This window comes from Aotus nancymaae, unplaced genomic scaffold, assembly GCF_030222135.1.
Source record: "Aotus nancymaae isolate 86718 unplaced genomic scaffold, 86718_ANA_hifiasm-v0.15.2.pri h1tg000018l, whole genome shotgun sequence".
In the NCBI taxonomy this organism is placed as follows: domain Eukaryota; kingdom Metazoa; phylum Chordata; class Mammalia; order Primates; family Aotidae; genus Aotus; species Aotus nancymaae.
The window spans coordinates 14539608-14559859 of NW_026988430.1; the positions used below are offsets into that span (position 1 = coordinate 14539608).

The 20252-nt window shown below is 42.6% G+C and overlaps 1 protein-coding gene across 1 annotated transcript in view; it reads right to left on the bottom strand.

Moving 5' to 3' along the window:
- Nucleotides 1-20252, bottom strand: part of DNAH9 (dynein axonemal heavy chain 9) — a 368705-nt gene that overhangs the window by 151026 nt on the left and 197427 nt on the right. Inside the window, exons 43-45 of the mRNA XM_064378055.1 lie at nucleotides 19358-19554; nucleotides 8446-8608; nucleotides 6423-6546 (exon numbers count right to left, since the gene is read on the bottom strand). Of these exons, the coding sequence (XP_064234125.1) occupies nucleotides 6423-6546; nucleotides 8446-8608; nucleotides 19358-19554 (484 nt within the window). The remainder of the gene's footprint in view (nucleotides 1-6422; nucleotides 6547-8445; nucleotides 8609-19357; nucleotides 19555-20252) is intronic.

Below are 20252 nucleotides of genomic sequence, written 5' to 3' on the forward strand. Positions count from 1 at the left end.
GCATGTGTTGAAAGTTTAAATAATAACATTTAACAGAATGTGAAAATTATGTGACATTTACATTTTATTGTTTATAAATAAGCTTTAATTGACCACATCCACGATCATTAGGTATTATCTGTGGCTATTTTTGCACTACAAGGACAGAGCTGAATACTTGTGGCAGAGATTGTATGATCTGCAAAGTCTAAAATATTTACTTCCTGATGCTTTATTAAAAAATTTCGCTGACCCCAGTTTATTAATACTCTGAATTCCAAGATGTTGAAAGCACCTGGGTCACTTAGAGACATTTTTCATGCTCATGATGGTGGAATTTGTCACAAGATCCCTAGAACCTTTAGGAAGCAAACCATCAGATGGAGTATCTGGGGATAAACACCTCTGAATTGGGAACAAAATTTGCATTTTCAGATTTGTTCCTCTAATTCCTCTTGACAATATTCTCGTCACTTGTTTTGTGATGTAGGTAGTCATGCTGAAAGCAGGAAACTGAACTGCCAGAGGGGATTCTGTGATGTGAACAGGGGCAGTGGCTATTTAAATATTTGAGAAGTTTCCTCCTGAGATCTTAAGTTAGGAAACACTATTTCTAACTCCAAGTACTCTCAGGCTTCATGCAGTACTTGGAGTTAGAAACAGTATTAAAATATTCTCATATTTTGGAAGCCAGACTAATCACCACCTTCTGTATGTTAGTATGGGACTCTTTGAAGGCCACAATTGCTTTTTGGGAAGAGATCCTGATAATTTAATATGGTTTAGTTAGTTGGAACTTGGTGATATAAAGGGTGAAGCTAAGGGTTAGATTCTCCATTTCACACTGGGGTAAGCAGTGTGATTTTTATCACAAGAGGTTGAAATGAGTCATTCTATTAGTAAGATCTTGATTTTGACAAATTATAATATGGGAATTTTATATGCATGCTATTAACTATCTCAAAGAATAGAAATTAAATAAGTTGATACAATTAAGAGAAAACAGTGGACCCTATCTAGGCCCGATAGTTTAAAAAAACATTTCCCTAGTCTAAAGGGAGAAAAAGCTAAGGAGTGTGGTGGCTATTTCAGTTCCCCATCCCTTTCTCTTCATTGGAAAACTTTCCAAAGCACATGTCCAGTAGTAATATTTAACATGTGAGATGGCACATCGTTCTCATGCTGTTACCTACTTTCCTTAAAGTAAGTATCTCCTGAATGTAAATCATGGCCTGGGAGATGTATTACGAGCTGACAATATAAATGATGAAAAATCAGACTCTGCACAGAGTAGTAGTTACATCAGTGTTGATTTATTTCCTAAACTGGGAAGTAGGCATTTAATCCTTCTTTTTTGTATTTCTGGAATGTTTCATAATGCAAGTTAATCAACAACAAACACAATGGTCTCAGCCTTTCATAAATGTACAATCTGTGTCAATACAGTGGTGGTACGTGCAGCCCTTGAATGCCATAGGAACATGGGGAAACTCATTCCTAAGAGTGATGGTGGATCTGTCTCTAGATTTTCTAGAGAGGAAACGTCCAAGGTAAGTCGTCTACTGTGGGTAGAAGTTAATCCAGACAAAGAAGGGCATGAGGTTCAAAACGAACAGCATAAGTAATTAAGGCTGTCAGGAAATAACACAATGTGTTACCTTAAGGAATCAGGAATCACTAGATCACAGTGTGGGGAGTGAGACTAGCAAGGAAGGAAGGACACTGGACCAAGAAGCTTGGGGTTCATTCTGCAGCCAGTTGGGAACGAATAAAAAATTACAGTTTTTTTTTTTTTTTTTTTTTTTTTCCTGTTTTGGAGACATGCTCTTGCTCTGTCACCGAGGCTGGAGTGCAATAGCATGATCACAACTCAACCTCCTGGGCACAAGCAATCTTCCCACCAAATCCTCCCGAGTTGCTGGGACCCGAGGTGTGCAACATCAAGCTCCGATAGTCTTTGTAATTTTCATAGAGATGGGGTTTTGTCAAGTTGCCCAGGCTGGCCTGGAACTCAGGGGCTTAAGTGATCCACCCGTCTTGGCCTCCCAAAGTGCTGGGATTACAGGTGTAAGCTTCTGGCCAGGAATTATAGTTGAGATAGACCCTTTTGAAAGCAGTGAGGGCAATGGACTGGAGTGAGGATACCATGGGAGGTAGGAAGCTAAGTTAAGGTGTGTTGGTATTTGTCAAGGCAAAAGAAGGCAAAACCATTGGTAGTGAGGATAGAGAAGATATGGATTCAGAACTAGTTAAGGGGAAAATTGGTGGCAATAGATTATCTTGTGGATATAGGTGGTAAGGGAGAGGTTGGCAATGTAGGGAATCCACAGAACACAAAGTCTTTTGAGTAACATATATAGGACTGCAGTTCCACAGGAGAAAAAAAAAAAAACAGTTTATTACTACAAAGGGAAAAGAAAAGTCTGATTACTTGAGCTTCTTTTGCATTGCTCTTTGGGAGTTTCTGTTTTGCAGCTGGAGAACCAAACCGGTCCTGCTTTAAAGTTCCACTGTCTGTAGTTTGAGGACACATCTGATGAGCAGATCTAATAGGTCCACTAAGTATGTCTTAGAGGATCAGTGCATACTTGATGGTTGCTCTTTTGCACCAACTTTATTGTTGTTTTTTTTCTTTCTAGGGAAACTGGGCCAGAATTCAATTTATTTAACAGCATAGCTGGTTCCTCAGGAAGTCCACTTCCAGATGGCCACCAGAGGAGAACAATCCAATGCCAAGTCTGTTATGAACATTTCCAGGCTCTGCATTCTCATAGGATGTGTGTTGAACACTAACATGTCAACCCCGGCTCTGATCCTAAAGCACCAAGGTGCTAGATCCTAAGAGGAGATTTGGCCCACAAATAGATCAAAAGAACAGTCTGGTTCAGTGATAAAGAAGAATATGACATTAGAAGAGAGGGACCCTGTTGGTTATGAACTCTTCCACTAGACCGTACAGAGGCTACATGTTATTTATCTTTGAGCATAGTACCTAGTGACTGAGCAAGAGCACTTAATAAATAATTATTGAATGTATGAATACATGGAAAGTCATTTAGCCTGGGACAGGAAAATAAATTACAATTTTGAGTAAAACAATTAAGTCTTTTGGAAAGCAAAAGGAAAATCCTAACATGGGATTCCAAAGTAAAATAAAATACAAAATCTGTCATAGCTAGGAGCAGAAGAAACATCATACTTGGAGCTGACTAGGTTTTCTTAGCTGGTTAGTGCTAACTGGCAGGGACATTATAGTAAAATGGGCCTTCTGGAAGGCTGGAAAGCTGGAGGAAGAGGTGTTTTCCTGGAAAGCCAGGGAATAATTCTGATTTTTTTACCCTTTAAAGTAGAGTGGGGCCTTGATGATGCTGAGTTTGAGTCAAGGTCGAAAAGAGAACAAATTTTGTAAGAATTCCTTAAATACCTGGGTTTGATGATCAGTGCACATTCTTCAGGAATTATTATAATAGGTCAATAAGGACATAGCAAATAATGAACCTTTCAGATCCAGCAAGGACCCACATTTCATGCACAGCATCACCAGCAGTTACATGACCCCCATCAGGGACCCCAGCAGTCAAGGGAAGTGACTCAAATTTGTGTTTCATCTGCTCTTACCCTGGGTAGCAATTCTACTTCTCATACAGTTACATATCTTTTGCTAATTAAACCAGGAAGCTAACCTAATATTTTTGCTTTGTGTGTAAGATTTCTTCATGTCCATTTAAAACTCATCTGAGATATGACTGGCATAAAGATGGGTTTTGAAATGCTACGGTTGGTGTCAGAAGTGGGATTCATAAGCCAAATTACTATCATGGTTTAATTTTAGAAATGGTATCAGGAAAGCAAGGGATGAAATGATGAGATAAAGAAGTATGAGAGGAAACTTAGCCCAGGACATGAGATCGTTGGTTTTCTGAGAGAGACATTTTTGAGAGAGAACTAGATCTGTGGAACTCATTCACTATACCTTTATATCTGACCTCATAGGACTTGTACATAACTACAGAGGAATGACTCAATTGCAAGGTAGTCTAAGTTATAGTTTCCTAGTTCCTACTGTGTTATCCAAGGGTGGAGTCATTGCATAACCCCACAAAATTGAAAAGGTTGGGAGATAATGAGATTCTGAGTAATCCCTTCAGCTTTGGCTGAACTGGCAGTCAGTTAATTTCCAGCCAGAAATTACTTATTTGATTGGGACAGTTAGAACCAAGATGCACTCTAATTCTCCCTGTGAAATGGTTAAGAAAAAAAGGGAGTGGGTTAGCAGACAAAAGTGTTCATCTTAACTGTATCTCCACTTGAATATGTATACACAAATCTGGCCTTTTTTTTTAAAAAAAAAAAAAAAGAATATATAGAAGCCTTAAAATGGGGCCTAAAACTCCATGACTTTGGAGCTGGCTGATTGTATTTTCACTGGGAGAGCTTCAGAAATTAATTTGCACTTGAAAAAAAGTTGTCTTCTAAATGAAAAATTATCAATCCTTAATTGAGGAATAAAATTTCAATTGGTAAAAATGTAACAACTCTGTGTCTCAGACATTATTTTAGGAAAAGGTGACCTGGCTGGATTCAAGCCAATTGAAACACAATGGTGTGAGGCTGGCAACACGCCCGACATCTCTAAAGCTATATTCTCTTACACTGATTTAGAAATTAGGCTTTAGGGTAGCTTCAGGGTAGGAGGGAAACTGGATCCCTCTCGCATTATTTAGTAGAATAATAAAAGATGAGGCTATGTTGTACATTGAATACTATTGTAGAAGGTGATGTTAAAGAGATCGTGTTTAAGGAAGGAAAAGAATGGCTGCATTGGAGAAAAGGTGTTAGGAGTTAGTAGGCAAATTCTCGTATATAAAGCTAACTTGAACAGGGCAGGGAGGGAAAGGAATGAGTGTGATATTATTGCAATGCCAGCAGCCAGCACAGTAAGGAAACCTGGGACATGGATCTCAGCTGAAAGAAGCCAAAAGTTGCTCATAATGCCTGCTAGTACATGCACTGGACCAGGGACCAGTGGCTCTTCATGAAAATGACAGCATGACGACATGGGGTGCAGTATCACAAAATATGAAGCAGACAATGATTCCAAAGCCAGGACATTCCTGGAGATTATCAGGAACTATCCTAAAATATATTACTTACAATATAGATAGAGTATATACTACTGTATCTATTTATAGTAGATAGACTATGGAGAAAGGTAGTTGAGACCATGGTCCTTGGACTTTATAAACTAAAGAGTATTTAATCAGAGCCAGGGAGTAGATAGAGTGTGGAGAGAGACAGGCTTTTGAGATGCTGGAAGTCTGGAGGCAGAAGTTTTGTTAAGGAACATTTGTACACTGACTTTCCTCAATCCAGATGAAGAGGTAGCTTTGTGGATACTGCATTTGGTTTAAGAGCCAGGAAAGCATATTCTCTCTTTAATATAAACACACACATATTTATATAAATGCATAATTTATGCATTATATTGTCTTATATTCTTGGATGTATATATAATTGCTTTTTTGAAATGGAGTCTTGCTCTGTCACCAAGGTTGGAGTGCAGTGGCACGATCTCAGCTCACTGCAACATCCACCTCCCGGGTTCAAGTGATTCTCCTGCCTCAGCCTCTCGAGTAGCTGGGATTACAGGCGTGCACCACCATGCCAAGCTAAGTTTTGTTATTGTTAGTAGAGACAGGGTTTTGCCATGATGGTCAGGCTACTCTTGAACTACTGACCATCTTGGCCTCCCAAAGTGCTAGGACTACAGGCATGAGTTTTCTTTGTGTGTGTGGTGGGGGATTGTTGGTATAAATACTGAATTCCTAAATAAAGGACAATAAAATACCAAGCACTGAACTTTCCACTGAAGTCCTATCTTGCGCAGATAGCATCACAGGGTACTTCACACCCCTTGTCAAGTTTTTTTGGGACCAAGGAAAACTGTGTGGAGCTTCCACTTTGTTCCCATGAGGTTCTAAATCACCAGTTAATTACATTGGTAACCTCAACTTGCCCTACTAAGTTTTATGTGTGCATGCTTTCCTTTTGTGTATCTTCCTGCCAATGCCTGAGCTTCCTCAAGTACTACACACATTCTAGTCTCTTCGTCTTGGATATAGATACAGAATAGCACCTCCTCTCTGCACTCAGCACATCACCAGATCCTTAACCCTCTGTTCTTCCCGTAATCAGATCGAGTTCCACTAAGAGAGCCCCATGATTACTGTCTGTTTTGCAATGAAATAAGAATGAAAGAGTCAGGAGAGCAGGCCCAGCATTAATGCTGAGAAAGGCCTCAGTGAACCAGTCCTTTGCTGTGTCAGTTTTCTTCCTCATTCCTATGACCTTGCTCTTCCGACCCTGGACCAAGTCTCCACCTTTGAATAGCTCTAATTCTAGGGGGAAATTATTAATGACACTAAGTGCAAGGAATCTCTTACCAGATGCCAAAAGATCATTGATGAGCACAAGGAACCTCTCATCAGCCACTTGGGCATCAGTCATGAGAAACACTGTCTTGAGATTCTTCACTCCAGCTTTCAGACACAGGCTGGCCAGGTCCATCTGTAGGAACAGTCAATATCAGAAATTTCTGAAAAGAAGGTCTCCTTGAAAGAGAACTCCAACCCATTCTTTAGAAATGGAACCATTTTCTCTGCTTGAATTGGAATTAAAGCAAGGTGACAATGGGAAGTAGGGGGAGTGCTATCTTGTACTGACAGGCAGGAAACTATGCCTCATCCCCAGGCTTCAGTGCCAGTAAAGGTGGGCAAGAGAAACTAAATAGTGGCGGTCTCTAATTCATACAACCACAATAGCTCCTGCACGTCTCTTAGGTTTAGAAATTAGGCTTTAGGGTAAAGCTTCTGGAGATCTTGCTTTGTACAAAGAGGTCACAGCTTTCCAAGTCCCAAAGGTCCCTATTTATTTGTCTTACCTATATCCTCATACAAGTGAATGACCTGCTGTCGAGGGCAAGCAGGTCTTGACTGAGAGTGATGTACTTGGGGCTATCGGCATGGGGGATGGATAGATATTATGCTAGCAGGGGCTTGTGTTCTTATGATGAGCTCCAGCAAAACACTTTTGTTGAAAAAAAAATACAGGGCAACACATACACACACACACACACACACACACACACACACACACAAATGCAATCACCTGTAGGAAAGTATACCCATTGAAAACTGCAGATGGATGACATTTTGGACTAGTATGCCAAGTTCTGAACTTATCCAGCTTGTTCAATCTCAATTCCTTTGCTGTATCACCCTCCCCAGGCTCAGCCGTCAGTTCCTCACGTTGCCTTTATCTCTCTCTCACATTACTCACAGCTATTTCCTAACAACCCCACATATTTTTTTACCACAGAGCTGCCTTAATGTCCAAATAGCTCTCCTTTAAAGAGTGATTTTCCTTTTAGATCAATGGTTCTCGCCATATGCTCTAAGTGATTTGAGACAGTGCCTCTCAATTCTCATTGGAATCATCTTGGGAATACTTAGAAAAATCATGATACCCAGGCCATTCCCCAGACTAGTTAAGACAGAATACTGGCGTATGGGACACAGGCAACAGTATTATTTCTAGATTCCCAGCAATTCCCATATAAAGTAAAAATTGAGACCCACAATCTCAGCTCATTCTGTAAATGTGCTGTTCCTATCATACTATCGTGTCTTTTTTGGAAGCACTAAAGAAAGATCTAATGTGAACATGATGTGTGACTTTAGATTCAGCCGGTCATCGAGAGGCTGAGCTGTGGTTTTAGAGCAAAAGTGAGTGCCTCCCTCTTCTGTCACTGGCTGAGAGATTATGAGGGCAAGTGGGTAGGACTGGCTCAGTCCTGGCTGAAGTTCTTCCTGGAACATCAAGAGCAGCATCCTGATAGAAGTTACCCTGTGACTTCCTACCGAGACTGTTGTGGCCATGGATAGAAGGAAGAGGACTGGATAAAATGAACTTTGAAGGCTGAATATGGTGTCTTTCTTTACTTTCCAGAGCACACATCATGCCTCCAAGTGCTGACTGTCTGAAACCAGGATACGTCACTGAAGGTCCCAGATGCCAGTGGTTACTGATGCATCTTTTAAAATCTGAATTTCTTAGGAAACTTGGGCAGACCTTCGGAATTCCACCTGTCTGCTCCCACTGCTGGTGAGCTGTGTGGTGAATTTGATATAAATGTGCTTCTGATTTGAGCAAGAGTAGAGGCCCCAGAGATGTAACTAGGGCACCTGAGGTCTCCCAAAGGCAGACTTTGGAAAGGCCACTGTTCTCAAGCTGTGTCTGATGAGAAAAGTTGTTCACATCACCATCCCAGAATCTAAGACAGAAATGGACAGATACTGAAGGGGAGGCTTCAGACAGAAGAACTGGAGAATGAGTAAAGGATGATAGGGAGTCGTGGCTGCTTGAAGAGAGGCCGAGTCTCCTCTCTGCAACCATCTGACCTTTTACCTTGAAGTCCTGGATCTGGTAGCCTTTGCGCAGTGTGATCTGGAAGACATCCATTGAGCTGATGAAAGCTGCCAGCCTTGTCAGGCTCTGCTTGCCACTCCCACCTACACCAACCAGCAGAGCGTTTCCCCGTGGGGACTCCAAGATGCGATTGATATGGCAGCTAAAGAGAAGGAAGCAGGCACATGGTGCTTTGATCAGACTTTCTGCAGTGAGAAGCAAGTATAATGGCTTGAGTGGGAGCAGCAGCCTTCCTTGGAGGCACGTCATAGGCTCAGCTGTGGGAAACGTTAATTAGATTGTCCCCAAACCTGGCCTCACCTTCTTGCCGTAGTTGACTGAAGCTGCCATTGCTTTGCCTTAAGCCACAGCCTCTAGTGAATCAGGGACAGCTTTGGGGAGCCCATGGAAGGCAGCAGGATTGCAGGGGATGAGTGATGCGATTGGGAGGGGACTCAGGATTGCTCTTGCTCTTCTTCCCTGCCATAACTGACCCCCCGCCACACCTCCCACTTCAATTCTTTTGGGCAAGAAGAGGGGATGGAAAAAGAGAAACAGTGGAAAACATATGATTAAAAAAATTCAGGAAAGGCTGGAGGACAAGGCAGGAGCAGAAGTTGGTTCCTCTTAGGAAAGAAGAGAAGCCAAAACCAGTCAGCAGGAGAAGAACAGGGAGCCCAGACAGAGCCCTTATGTCTCCCTTCTTCAATCCTTCCTGGGCATCTAACCCCTTGTCATGAAGGTTGTGGGTCATTATTATCAACAGGTAAGACACCTGCATCCCTGGCTTCTGGATTCCTCCCTTCACAGCCTTACTGCTCACCACTCTCAGTGCCCATATTCCTCTCTCCTTGCCTCCAGCAATGGAAGACGATTCCAGGCCTCAGCCCCTTCAGAGGAAATGTAGAAAGTAAAAAGTTCTTCTTCAAAGTTTCTCTTCTTAAAGAGAATTATATTCTCTTGTTAAAGAATAATAATAATAAATGTTAGAAATAATAGTTTGTTTTGAAGACTTTCTTCAAAGCCTTCTTGCTTTTTGCTAATAACTCTTTAAGCCTTATCCTGTGTAGCTTTTAGACATGCTCCCAGGCACGTAGTACATTTGATGTCTTTGTACTTTAATCAAGGTATCTGTGCTAGATGTGCTCATAGGCATGTCCCAGCTAGCAGCCTATGCTCCATTGACTTCCTCTTTTTCTTTGTTCTCTATTGCCTTTATCTATTTAGAAAAGTTTTAAGTTGTTAGCCAATCAAGTTCAGTTTAGATTGTGAAGTCTAGCTCCAACCAACAGAGATCAGACAGCAGTAAAGACCTAACGAGTAAAGAATAAATATGCCTGCCTTTCCGTTGTTCATTGTACTCTCATAGTAAGATGGCTAATGGGAGCACCTTTCTGCAGAAAGTAAAATTGCCTTGCTAAGAAAACATTTTGTCTGAATGCTAATTTTTCCTTGCAGTACCTAAGAACATTCTGTCTCTAACAGGAAACCACTCTTTCTGCCCTCCAGCCCTTCTTCAAAGGCCACCCTTCATCAGCCTCTCCTCCAGGATCCACTTCCAATCGTGTCTAATCCCTTTCAGCAGTATCCATATACCTTATACAAAGTGCTACACCCTTTATGAAAATAACCCCGATTTCCTCTTCTTTTCTCATCTTAAATACAATTAAAAACAATGGCTCTGCATTGTACAAAATGCATACAATACAGAACAAAATTCACAATTCTACTATTTAGCAATAAACACTACTGACATGAATTATAGGTCCTTCCAGCCTTTTTTTTTCCTAGTGTCTGTCTGCATTTTTATCAATGTATATTTGTTTGTATATACATTGATTATACCTGAAAAGTCAGTATATTTCCATTATATATATTTTAAAAATTGAGTTCATCTTGTATACTGAACATAGTGTTTTGAAGTTTTTTTTTCCACTTAGCAATATATTGTGATTGTTTCCCTAAGCCATTAAAAGTTCAGCTAAACCAGACTTTTGATGGTGAGACAATATTGTAAAGAATATCAACATTGTATTGGTAATAAGGATAGAATAAGTTGCCTATATGTAATAGCCTACTCTTGGATATGTATGTTGTTTCCAACATTCTACAGTTATAAATAATGCTGTATTTTCAAAAAGTTTATGTCTCTAATTATATTCTCAGGATAAGTTCTAGAAGTAACACTATTGAGCCGAACAGTAAGACAATCTTTAGAGACTGCTGCACAGAATGACGGCACCAATTTGTACTTTTCCTAAGTAGAATTAATCAAAAGGTGGATCTGCTATATTGGAGGGTGAGAATATACTAGATTGTGTTAGTTGAATTAGAATGTGTTAAGTCAGTGAATTCAGGGCTATGTAACACAGTGATCAAGCTGCTTTAGAGAAATGGATATGGAAGAAGAGACAACAGGTATTAGTGATTTGGGGACCAAAAGAGTGTGAGAATAAGAACTCAGGCTGGGAGCGGTGGCTCATACCTGTAATCCTAGCACTTTGGGAGGCCGAGGCAGTGGATCACCTGAGGTCAGGAGTTCAAGACCAGCCTGGCCAACATGGTGAACTCTGTCTGAACAGCGATAAAGATTTCAGTGTGGATTGCTGAAACATTTGTAGCAATAAAAAGTTGTCTGGGGACCAGGTGTGGTGACTCAGGCCTGTAATCCCAGCACTTTGGAAGGCTGAGGTGGGTGAATAACCTGATGTCAGGAGTTCAAGACCAGCCTGGCCAACACGGTGAAACTCTGTCTGGACAGCGATAAAGATTTCAGTGTGGATTGCTGAAACATTTGTAGCAATAAAAAGTTGTTTGGGGACCAGGTGCGGTGGCTCAGGCCTGTAATCCCAGCACTTTGGAAGGCTGAGGTGGGTGAATAACCTGATGTCAGGAGTTCGAGACCAGCCTGGCCAACATGGTGTAACCCTGTCTCTACTAAAAATACAAAAATTAACCGGGGGTGATGGCACACACCTATAATTGCACCTACTCGGGAGGCTGAGGCAGGAGTATCACTTGAACCAGGGAGGTGGAGGTTGCAGTGAGCTGAGATCACACCACTGCACTCCAACCTGGGCAATGGAGCAAGACACCATCTCAAAAAAAAAAAAAAAAAAAAAAAAAAGAACTTGGGTAAAGCTTGGCCAAATAGAGTAGAGGACATGTTTGGGATTGAATTGCATGGGTTACAATCCTGTGCTCCTGTCTGTGTTAATGATGTTATAATTAGAAATGCCTTATTCAAATTAAGTAATGGTGGAGCAACATAAGGTCTAGCTAGCTCCAGTTTGGAAGAAACTCTGGGCACAGGTTTTGGCAGATGGGGTTCGATGTGGGAACAACACGTGAGTGTGTATAAAGTTACAGAGCTTGTGTTGAGCCTCTGTGGTTTGAATTTTCTTATTTCTGCAAATTTCTTCATGTTCACAATTAACATAAATAAACTAAATGTTTGTGGGTCCTCATTGCCCCATCTCTCCTGTGGGGTGTGTTTGCTGCTTGGAAGGCATCCCTCCACAGGAGTGTGTGGGGATCAAGAACTCTTGCTAGCAGCGTATGGGAGTCTGGCCCCTAACGCTTGTTGATGCTGGATCTTACATCTAATTTAGTTTTTTGAGATGAGGTCTCACTGTCTTGTCCAGGCTGGAGTGCAATGGTGCCATCTCACCTCACTGCAACCTCTGCCTCCCAGGTTCAAGTGATTCTCCTGCCTTAGCCTCCAGAGGAGCTGGGATTACAGTTGCCCACCACCACGCCTGGCTAATTTTTATATTTTTAGTAGAGATGGGGTTTTACCATGTTGGCCAGGCTGGTCTCAAACTCCTGACCTCAGGTGATTCACCTGCCTTGGCCTCCCAAAGTGCTGGGATTACAGGTGTAAGCCACCATGCCCAGCCTTACATCTAATTTTTAATCTTTCCCAATATAATGGTAGAAAAATTACTGTTTTTATTTATTTGGTTTCTAGGAATTGAACATTTTCAAATGTTTATGAAGCATTTTATTATTTTTCTTTTGTAAACTTTTTGTTCATGCCCATTGTCTGCTTTTCAATTGAAGTGTTACTCTCAATTTGTGGAATCCCCTTTATGCATGTTTTCAGTTATCCTCCAATTTCTCACCTTTATCTTTTTGTTTTTAAGGTGCTTTAGATATACAAATATTTTTAGGTTTTAAAATTGGATGTAGTTAACTGCTAAATTTTATGTAGTTAAAATGTTTTGACTTAAATATTCAGGAGTTATTTATTGACCTATATTCAGTAATTTTAAGATTTTACTTTTCCACTTTAATTATTTAATTGTGATACTTACACTCTGTCTTATAGGTTAGATTTATATTTCTCTTGCTTTCCTATGAAACTGTAATTTCTAGATGTCTGAGGAGTGCATATACTCATTTTGTATTCTCTGCAGTGACAGCACATTAAAGGTATCTAATACATCTTTGTTAAATTTAAACAGAGCAACCCACGCCTTCTCCTAGCCCCACAAGTGGGGTGATCTATGCAATGATTCATTATGCTGGGTGCAAAGGATTATCTGCTTTGTGTCTGCATGAGATGGTGCCTGATGAAGGGAGAAGCCATGGTGCTAAGGCACCCAGGCCCTCTCCTGATTCAGAAAAGGTGGGGCAGGAAAGGCTTAGTGGAGGAAGGAGAGAGGCAGGCAAAGAGGAGGAGTCGGAGTCCAGCTGGGTTCTCTGGGTCACCCAAACCCCCAGCCCTATTCTGAAGGCCTGAACTCAGCTTAGCATGGCCCATGTCATTCAATATCTTAATGGAAAATGTATCATTAGTGATGAAGTTTCCAGAGAAGTGTGGTTAAATCTGCAACTGTCAGCACTGGACTCCAGCTGGGGATTCATTACCAACCTCTGATGAGGGCAAAGAACTCTGCATTTAAATTACAAAATTTAAAAAGAAGATCAATATTCTAAAGGGCTCCTGGGCCAGAAAACCAACGCAGTCTAAGTTAAGTCCATTACTGAATTTCTAGGAGATTAAAAACAATAGCGGAAAATGCACCACAGCACAGCTGGAGGAAGCTGATTTATTGGACTAGACACACATGCACGTGTACACACACACACATACCCACCCCTAGAGAATGGGTAAGATTCTCAGGGCACAAAAGAAGTACATCTGAGGGTTTGTCATTGTTGTTAATGATTGCTAAGTGATTATAAGAGAAGAAAATATATGTGGAAGTGAAAAATTGAGAGTCAGAAAAAGATGAATGGAGATTATGCCAAAAGCGTGGGGAAAGATCTGGTTTAAAGCTTGGAGAAAAGCAGAACATGAATCTGCTGAAGTGGTGAAGAAAGTCAGTAGAAAAGTGGTACTACTAAGGAAATAAGACAATAGCACAAAGAAAAAGACTAATATTTACTGACTGCAAAGCACTTTGCATAGATAGCACCAACCCCACGTTGCAGGCATTCTTACTATCCTAATTTCCCAGGTGAGAAATTTAGGCATGGGGAAGTTAAGCATCCTTCCCAAAGCATCCCAATCAATTTGTGGCAGAACCAGGATTTGAACTTTGGTTTGGTTTTATCTCCAGAACCTGTGTCCATAACCACTACTCAGTGCGCCGTTACTGAGTTCGGCATCCAAGCTGCAGAAAGGAAGAGCAGCAAAGCTGGGGAAGGGTGTATCGGACTCTAACTAAAGAGATGATAAGAGCTTGAGTGGTGACAACAAACAGCAGGATGGAGTTATTATAAAAATAGGTTCTCATCTTGGTTCCCTGGACCTGTGAGTTCCTGGGAGGGCACACACAGCCTCCTTCCTCCTCTGCCCTGTCCTATTCCCACTTTTTTTTTTTCAGATGGAGTTTTGCTCTTTTGCCCAGGCTGGAGTGCAATGGCACGATCTCGACTCACTGCAACCTCTGCCTCCCAGGTTCAAGTGAGTCTCCTGCCTCAGCCTCTTGAGTACCTGGGATTACAGATGCCCACCACCACACCCAGCTATTTTTTTTACTTTTAGTAGAGATGGGGTTTCACCATATTGGCCAGGCTGGGTGTGAACTCCTGACCTCAGGTGATCTGCCCACCTTGGCCTCCCAAAGTGCTGGGATTACAGGTGTGAGCCACCATGCCCAGCCTACTCCCACTTTGGGTCTCAGAAGGTGGGACCTTCCTGGAGTGCTGTGTGTGTAGCAAGGTGAGGCCATAGAGTCTTCCTACGTGCTTAGGTAACCTGTGTTTCTCCTTGTATTGACCAGTAGAGGCAGCAACGACAGGTCCATGAGCCCCAGGAAGGAAGGGAAGGGCAGGAAGGGCAGAGTGAGGATAAAGTAACAGGACGTTGATGTCTTTTAAACAAATGTATGGGAAATTATACATCTAAATACACTTGATTCTTCAGAATTGTCCCCCTCCAGGCAGTTCATTTTCCCAGTTATTTTGCCATTGCTAAATGAAGCTCAGGCTTCTCTTTGGATACTAACCTCAGAGTTTCTTTATGAGCCTATGGAAGAAAGTCAGTGTTTGTAGCCAGTACTTATTTTTTTTTTCTAAAAACAATATTAATTTGATCACCCATGTTGAAAGCCACATTGATGGAATCATTTGCAATTCTTTCAAATTAAGTTTGCCCTTAAAGGACAAAGACTTGCCTCAATTCCAAGACTATGACAGAGGCACTGGTGGCTCTTAAGGAGGAGAGAGAATACTCGCAGGAGCTTCACAAGGTTGAATTTTTTTTTTTTTTTAAGATGGAGTTTCACACTTGTTACCCAGACTGGAGTGCAGTGGCATGATCTTGGCTCACTGCAACCTCTGCCTCCCAGGTTAAAACAATTCCCTTGCCTCAGCCTCCTGAGTAGCTGGGATTACAGATGGGTGCCACCACACCCAGCTGATTTTATATTTTCAGTAGAGACAGGGTTTTACCATGTTGTCCAAGCTGGTCTCGAACTCCTGACCTCAAGTGATTTACCTGCCTCGGCCTCCCAAAGTGCTGGGATTGTTATGCGCCCGGCAGGTTAAGTTTTGACCCCTCATTTCTTGAACCCTACTATGCACTAGGCATTGTCTAAGGTCCTGGGGTTTCAGCAGTAAGCAAGACAGTCTGTGTGCTCAAGTAGCTCACATCGGATTGAGGGGATACAAAAAATATTTGAAGAAGCATCATAGGATGAGGGCAGAGAGTACATAGTCTAGAGCCAGATCAAACTATTGCAAGTTTTACCTAATTAATTAATTAATTAATTAATTAATTTGAATGGAGTTTTGCTTTTGTTGCCCAGGCTGGGGTGCAATGGTGCAATCTCAGCTCACGGCAACCTTTGCCTCCCAGGTTCAAGCAATTCTCTTGCCTCAGCCACTCAAGCAGCTGGGATTACAGGCATGCACTACCACACCTGGCTAATTTTGTATTTTTAATAGAGACAGCGTTTCTCCATTTTGGACAGGCTGGCGTTGAACTCCCAACCTCAGGTGATCTGCCCGTCTCAGCCTCCCAAAGTGTTGGGATTACAGGCATGAGCCACCTCGCCCAGCCAAGTTTTACCTAGTTATGAGGAGTGTGACCTTAGGCAACTCCTCTCCTCTCAGTCTCAGTTTCCTCATTTATAATATAGAGACAATAAAACCTTACCTCTTCAGGATTTTTGTGAAAATGCATTGATATATGCAGAGCACTATGCACCAGACATATGGAGAGTTCTATGTCAAGCCACATGTCGTATTAAATGCTACACTCTCAGGGAGGCCTTCCTGATGACCCTATTTATAATTAGGTTCATCCTCAGTCCTCTCTACTCCCCTTCCCTCTCTGTTTTCCTCTGCATGATTTATTCTTATATAACATGCTAAGCAGTTTTACTGAGTGCCTGCTAGGTTCCACACACCATCCTCGGGATTAGGACGCTAGCAGGGAAGAAAACAAAGATCCCAGATCTCATCCTAATATTGTCTAATTAATAAATATATGTTGGATGAATGGATGATGTAAACAGACAGAGGTTAATCATTGACCTCTGGGTCATGTGATATAGGCAAGGACCTAGCAGTGACAACTGACTTCAGCAAGACGTGGGTCACCTCACCACAGAGGTGATGATGATAAGCACTGCTTTGTTCAAGGGCTAAAAAGTGGACTGAGAAGGAAATCAGAGGTGAGAAAGTATGACAATGATGGGCAACGTTTCTGATGAGCTTTGTTGCAAATAGGAGCAGAGAAATGGGGGTAGCAGATAGAAAGGAATGTAAGAGGCAAGGGATAGTTTATTTTTTTTTTGATAAATGGTAACATAGCATGCTTGTATGTTGATGCATATAATCCAGAAATTATGATGGGGTAAGATGAAAGAGGGGAGAGAGAAAATAGGAGAGGGAGAAGAGAGAGGAGATAATTATAGCAAGAGGTGAAGTCACTAAGAAGGTGAGAGGAGACGGGATCTACCTTAGTCCAGTGCAAATGGAGAGACTGGACTAAGGTAGGGACAGGGTTGTTCATGAACTGAAGTCGTAGGGAAGGCAGGACTTGTGGGAGGGATGTGGGGACACATGTAGGTTGTTAGATTTGATGACAGGAAGATGTGAGGTTCTCTTCTGGTCACTTTCATTATCTCGAAGAAATAAGAGATGTGCTCATTAACCAGGAATAAAGAGAGGGGAAGGGCACTGGGAGTTTGAAAAGAGAGGGAAAATGTGTAATGCAGTTATCACAGGAGGTGAAAGGAGCAACATGCTCAGGGCAGAGGAGGACGATTTCTAGCAATTTTGAGGCCTGTTTGATATCTATGGCTGCAGATCTGGAGCAGAAACAATCAACATGGTGGGAGATTTTTCTTCAACAGTGTCCAGCTGCTTAGGGGAAGGGTGGAATAAGAAGATAGTAGGGGCTGGGCACAGTGGCTCACGTCTGGAATTTCAGCACTTTGGGAGGCCGAGGCGGGTGGATCAGCTTAGGTCAGGAGTTCGAGACCAGCCTGGTCAACATTGTGAAACCCCGTCTCTATTAAAAATACAAAAAATTAGCCAGGCATGGTGGTGGGCACTTGTAATCCCAGCTACTTGGGAGGCTGAGGCAGGAGAATCACTTGAACCTGGGAGGTGAAGGTTGCAGTGAGCCACAATGGTGCCACTGCACTCCAACCTGGGCAACAGAGTGACTCCTTCTCAAAAATAAAAATAAAATAAAATAATATAAAGATAGTGGGACTTAGCTCAAGTGAGATTTTGTGGATACCATGACATGAAAGTTAGGGGAGCTGACACTGGGTTGACGGGGTCTATGGTGGTCAAAAAAGAAAGTAAGTAGAATCACTTGAACCCAGGAGGCAGAGGTTGCAGTGAGCTGAGATCATGCCACTGCACTCCAGCCTGGGCAACAAAGTGAGACTCCTCTCATTCTCAGAGATCAAAGTGTGATCTCTAAATAAATAAATAAATAAAAAGGGAAAGTTGGCCGGCCAGCCATGGTGGCTCACGCCTGTAATCCTAGCACTTTGGGAGGCCGAGGCAGGTGGATCACAAGGTCAGGAGATCGAGACCATCCTGGCCAGCATGGTGAAACCCCGTCTCTACTAAAATACAAAAAATTAGCAGGGTGTGGTGGCACGCACCTGTAGTCCCAGCTGCTCAGGAGGCTAAGGAAGGGGAATCACTTGAACCTGGGTGGCCAAGGATGCCGTGGGCCAAGATCATGCCACAACACTACAATCTGGGCGACAGAACAAGACTCCGTCTCAAAAAAAAAAAAAAAAGGGGAAAGTAAAGACATGGTAGGGGGAGAGATAAAGGAGTCTGGGGAAGTAGCTGGTCTAATGAATGAAGTCTTGATGAATTTGAATGAAAGACTAGAGCAGATGAGTGGGAGGGTGGCATGTATGGGTCAGAGAGCAAGATGTCTGAAGTTGGGATTCTGGAGGTGGGTTCCTAGGATAGGAACATGAGAGTGAGGGCTGAGGTGGGCTAGAAGAAAAGACCATGGGAGCCAAGCACGCCAAGGAACAGAAATAATTGTTAGCTAGATGCCAAGAGTGAGTCGAGGCATGGGTGAGGAGGAAGGGTGCCAGGCACTAAGGCCACTGGCTGATGATGGAGAGTAAATTGGCTGTCAGTAGGTAACAGTGACAAGGAAAAAGAATGAGTAAGAAAGGCAGGTGACTTGTGCTCAAAATAACTGGGGTTTGTGAAGGATAAGAGAAGAAAGGACTTAGATGTGCCACTGAGGTGGGGGCTGGGGGAAGGAGGTTACTTACTCCTCTCTAGGCCCTGGGGCACATAGAATGGGGAAGGAAAAACAGCTTTCCTCAACTCAGGGGTCAGTCAGGTATCAGTTAGAATTCGGCAGCAAAGGGAAGGTTCAGAGAAGTTAAAATGAAGCAGATGTGGCTGCTGAGACGGTGACTACCCTGGGGGAAGGTGGAAGGATACTGGAGGGCAGTGAGGGCTGGTAATGGGTCAGACTGGGAAATGTAAGAAGCAGGGCAGGGATGGTGTTGGTGGGAGGCTAGACTGTCTTGGAGGCCTGGTCATCACTAGGTAGCAAAAATACTAAAAGGATATTTAATGTTTGAAATATGTATGCGCATGAACAAAAACTCTGTAACTCATTTTTTTTAAATGGCCCTTGGACTAAGAGTCGGGTGGTGATGGAGGTCCTGAGCTGTTCTGGGTCCTGTTTTATGATCTCCAGTATTTCCTTGGTGTTACTGTGATCATGTCCACGGATAGCAAATGGCGGACCTGGAAATGAACGCATTCCTGCCTGAGCTCGGCACTGTGCTGCCCCCTAGGGCTAGTGGCAGGAGCTGCAGTTGCTTTGCCAGCAGCCATCTTGACCTGAGCTCCTTTCCAGGCTTTACGGAAGTGACCTCAAATAGCCAAATGAGACCCCTGTCATTGGGAAGAGGAAAGAACCGAGGAAGAGGAAGAGGAGAAGCACACTTACACATGGCGCATGGCATCCTCAAAGAGAACTAGGTCCATCACTGTGTTGACTTCATTGTGGTTCTCCAAGGCCTCGACCAGAATCTGGGTCAAAAGTTCCCAGGATGGTACAGGCATGTACTTGGGCTCACCAATACCATTTGCAAAGTGGCAATACAGGTTTGGGCTTCGGGTCTGCTCCACAGGGTCTTCAATATCCTAGTGATGAGACACAGGAATAAAGGCCCTCCTTATTGACTCCTAGTGCTGGTTCCACAGAGAGGAGACACCTGATTTGCTCTGCACATTCCCTGGAAATTAAACATCAGTGCTATTTCCAACACGTTCCCCTCTTGAGAAGCCCTTATAAGTGGACGTTTCATATCCATCTACCAGCTCCATGAAGTCTCAGGTGATGTTTGTTATTCCTTATGGCCTGAGGATGGGAAGTGGGAGGTGGGATGGGGTCTCCTCACAAGTACAGTAAGGGAGTGCTTCTGTGAGAAGAGTGGATCGGAATGGATGGGTGGATTTCTCTAAGTGGGGGCTCTTTCATCAGTATTGAATGAAGGGGATCATGGCCCAATCGCCTCACTTTCTACACATCCATTTCAGCAGATCTAGGTCCTCAATCCACAGCAAAGCCATACAACATCTTTTTCTATGAGAGTACACAAGTATGTTGCCAGTCCTGACTTCATAGGTTCAGTCCAGAGGGCTTGGTTTCTGAAGAATGCGCTATTAGCCACCCTCAGGTGACTGGTTTATTTATAGTAATCTTAAAGCATTTATGGTAGAACTTCCTACTTATAAAACTTCAGGGCTGTGTGTCAGCTGTCACCCATGGAACAAATGTCACCATGTTGAATAAATATCTAGTATAACTCAATTTATTTGAAAGATAAGGAGTCTATGTC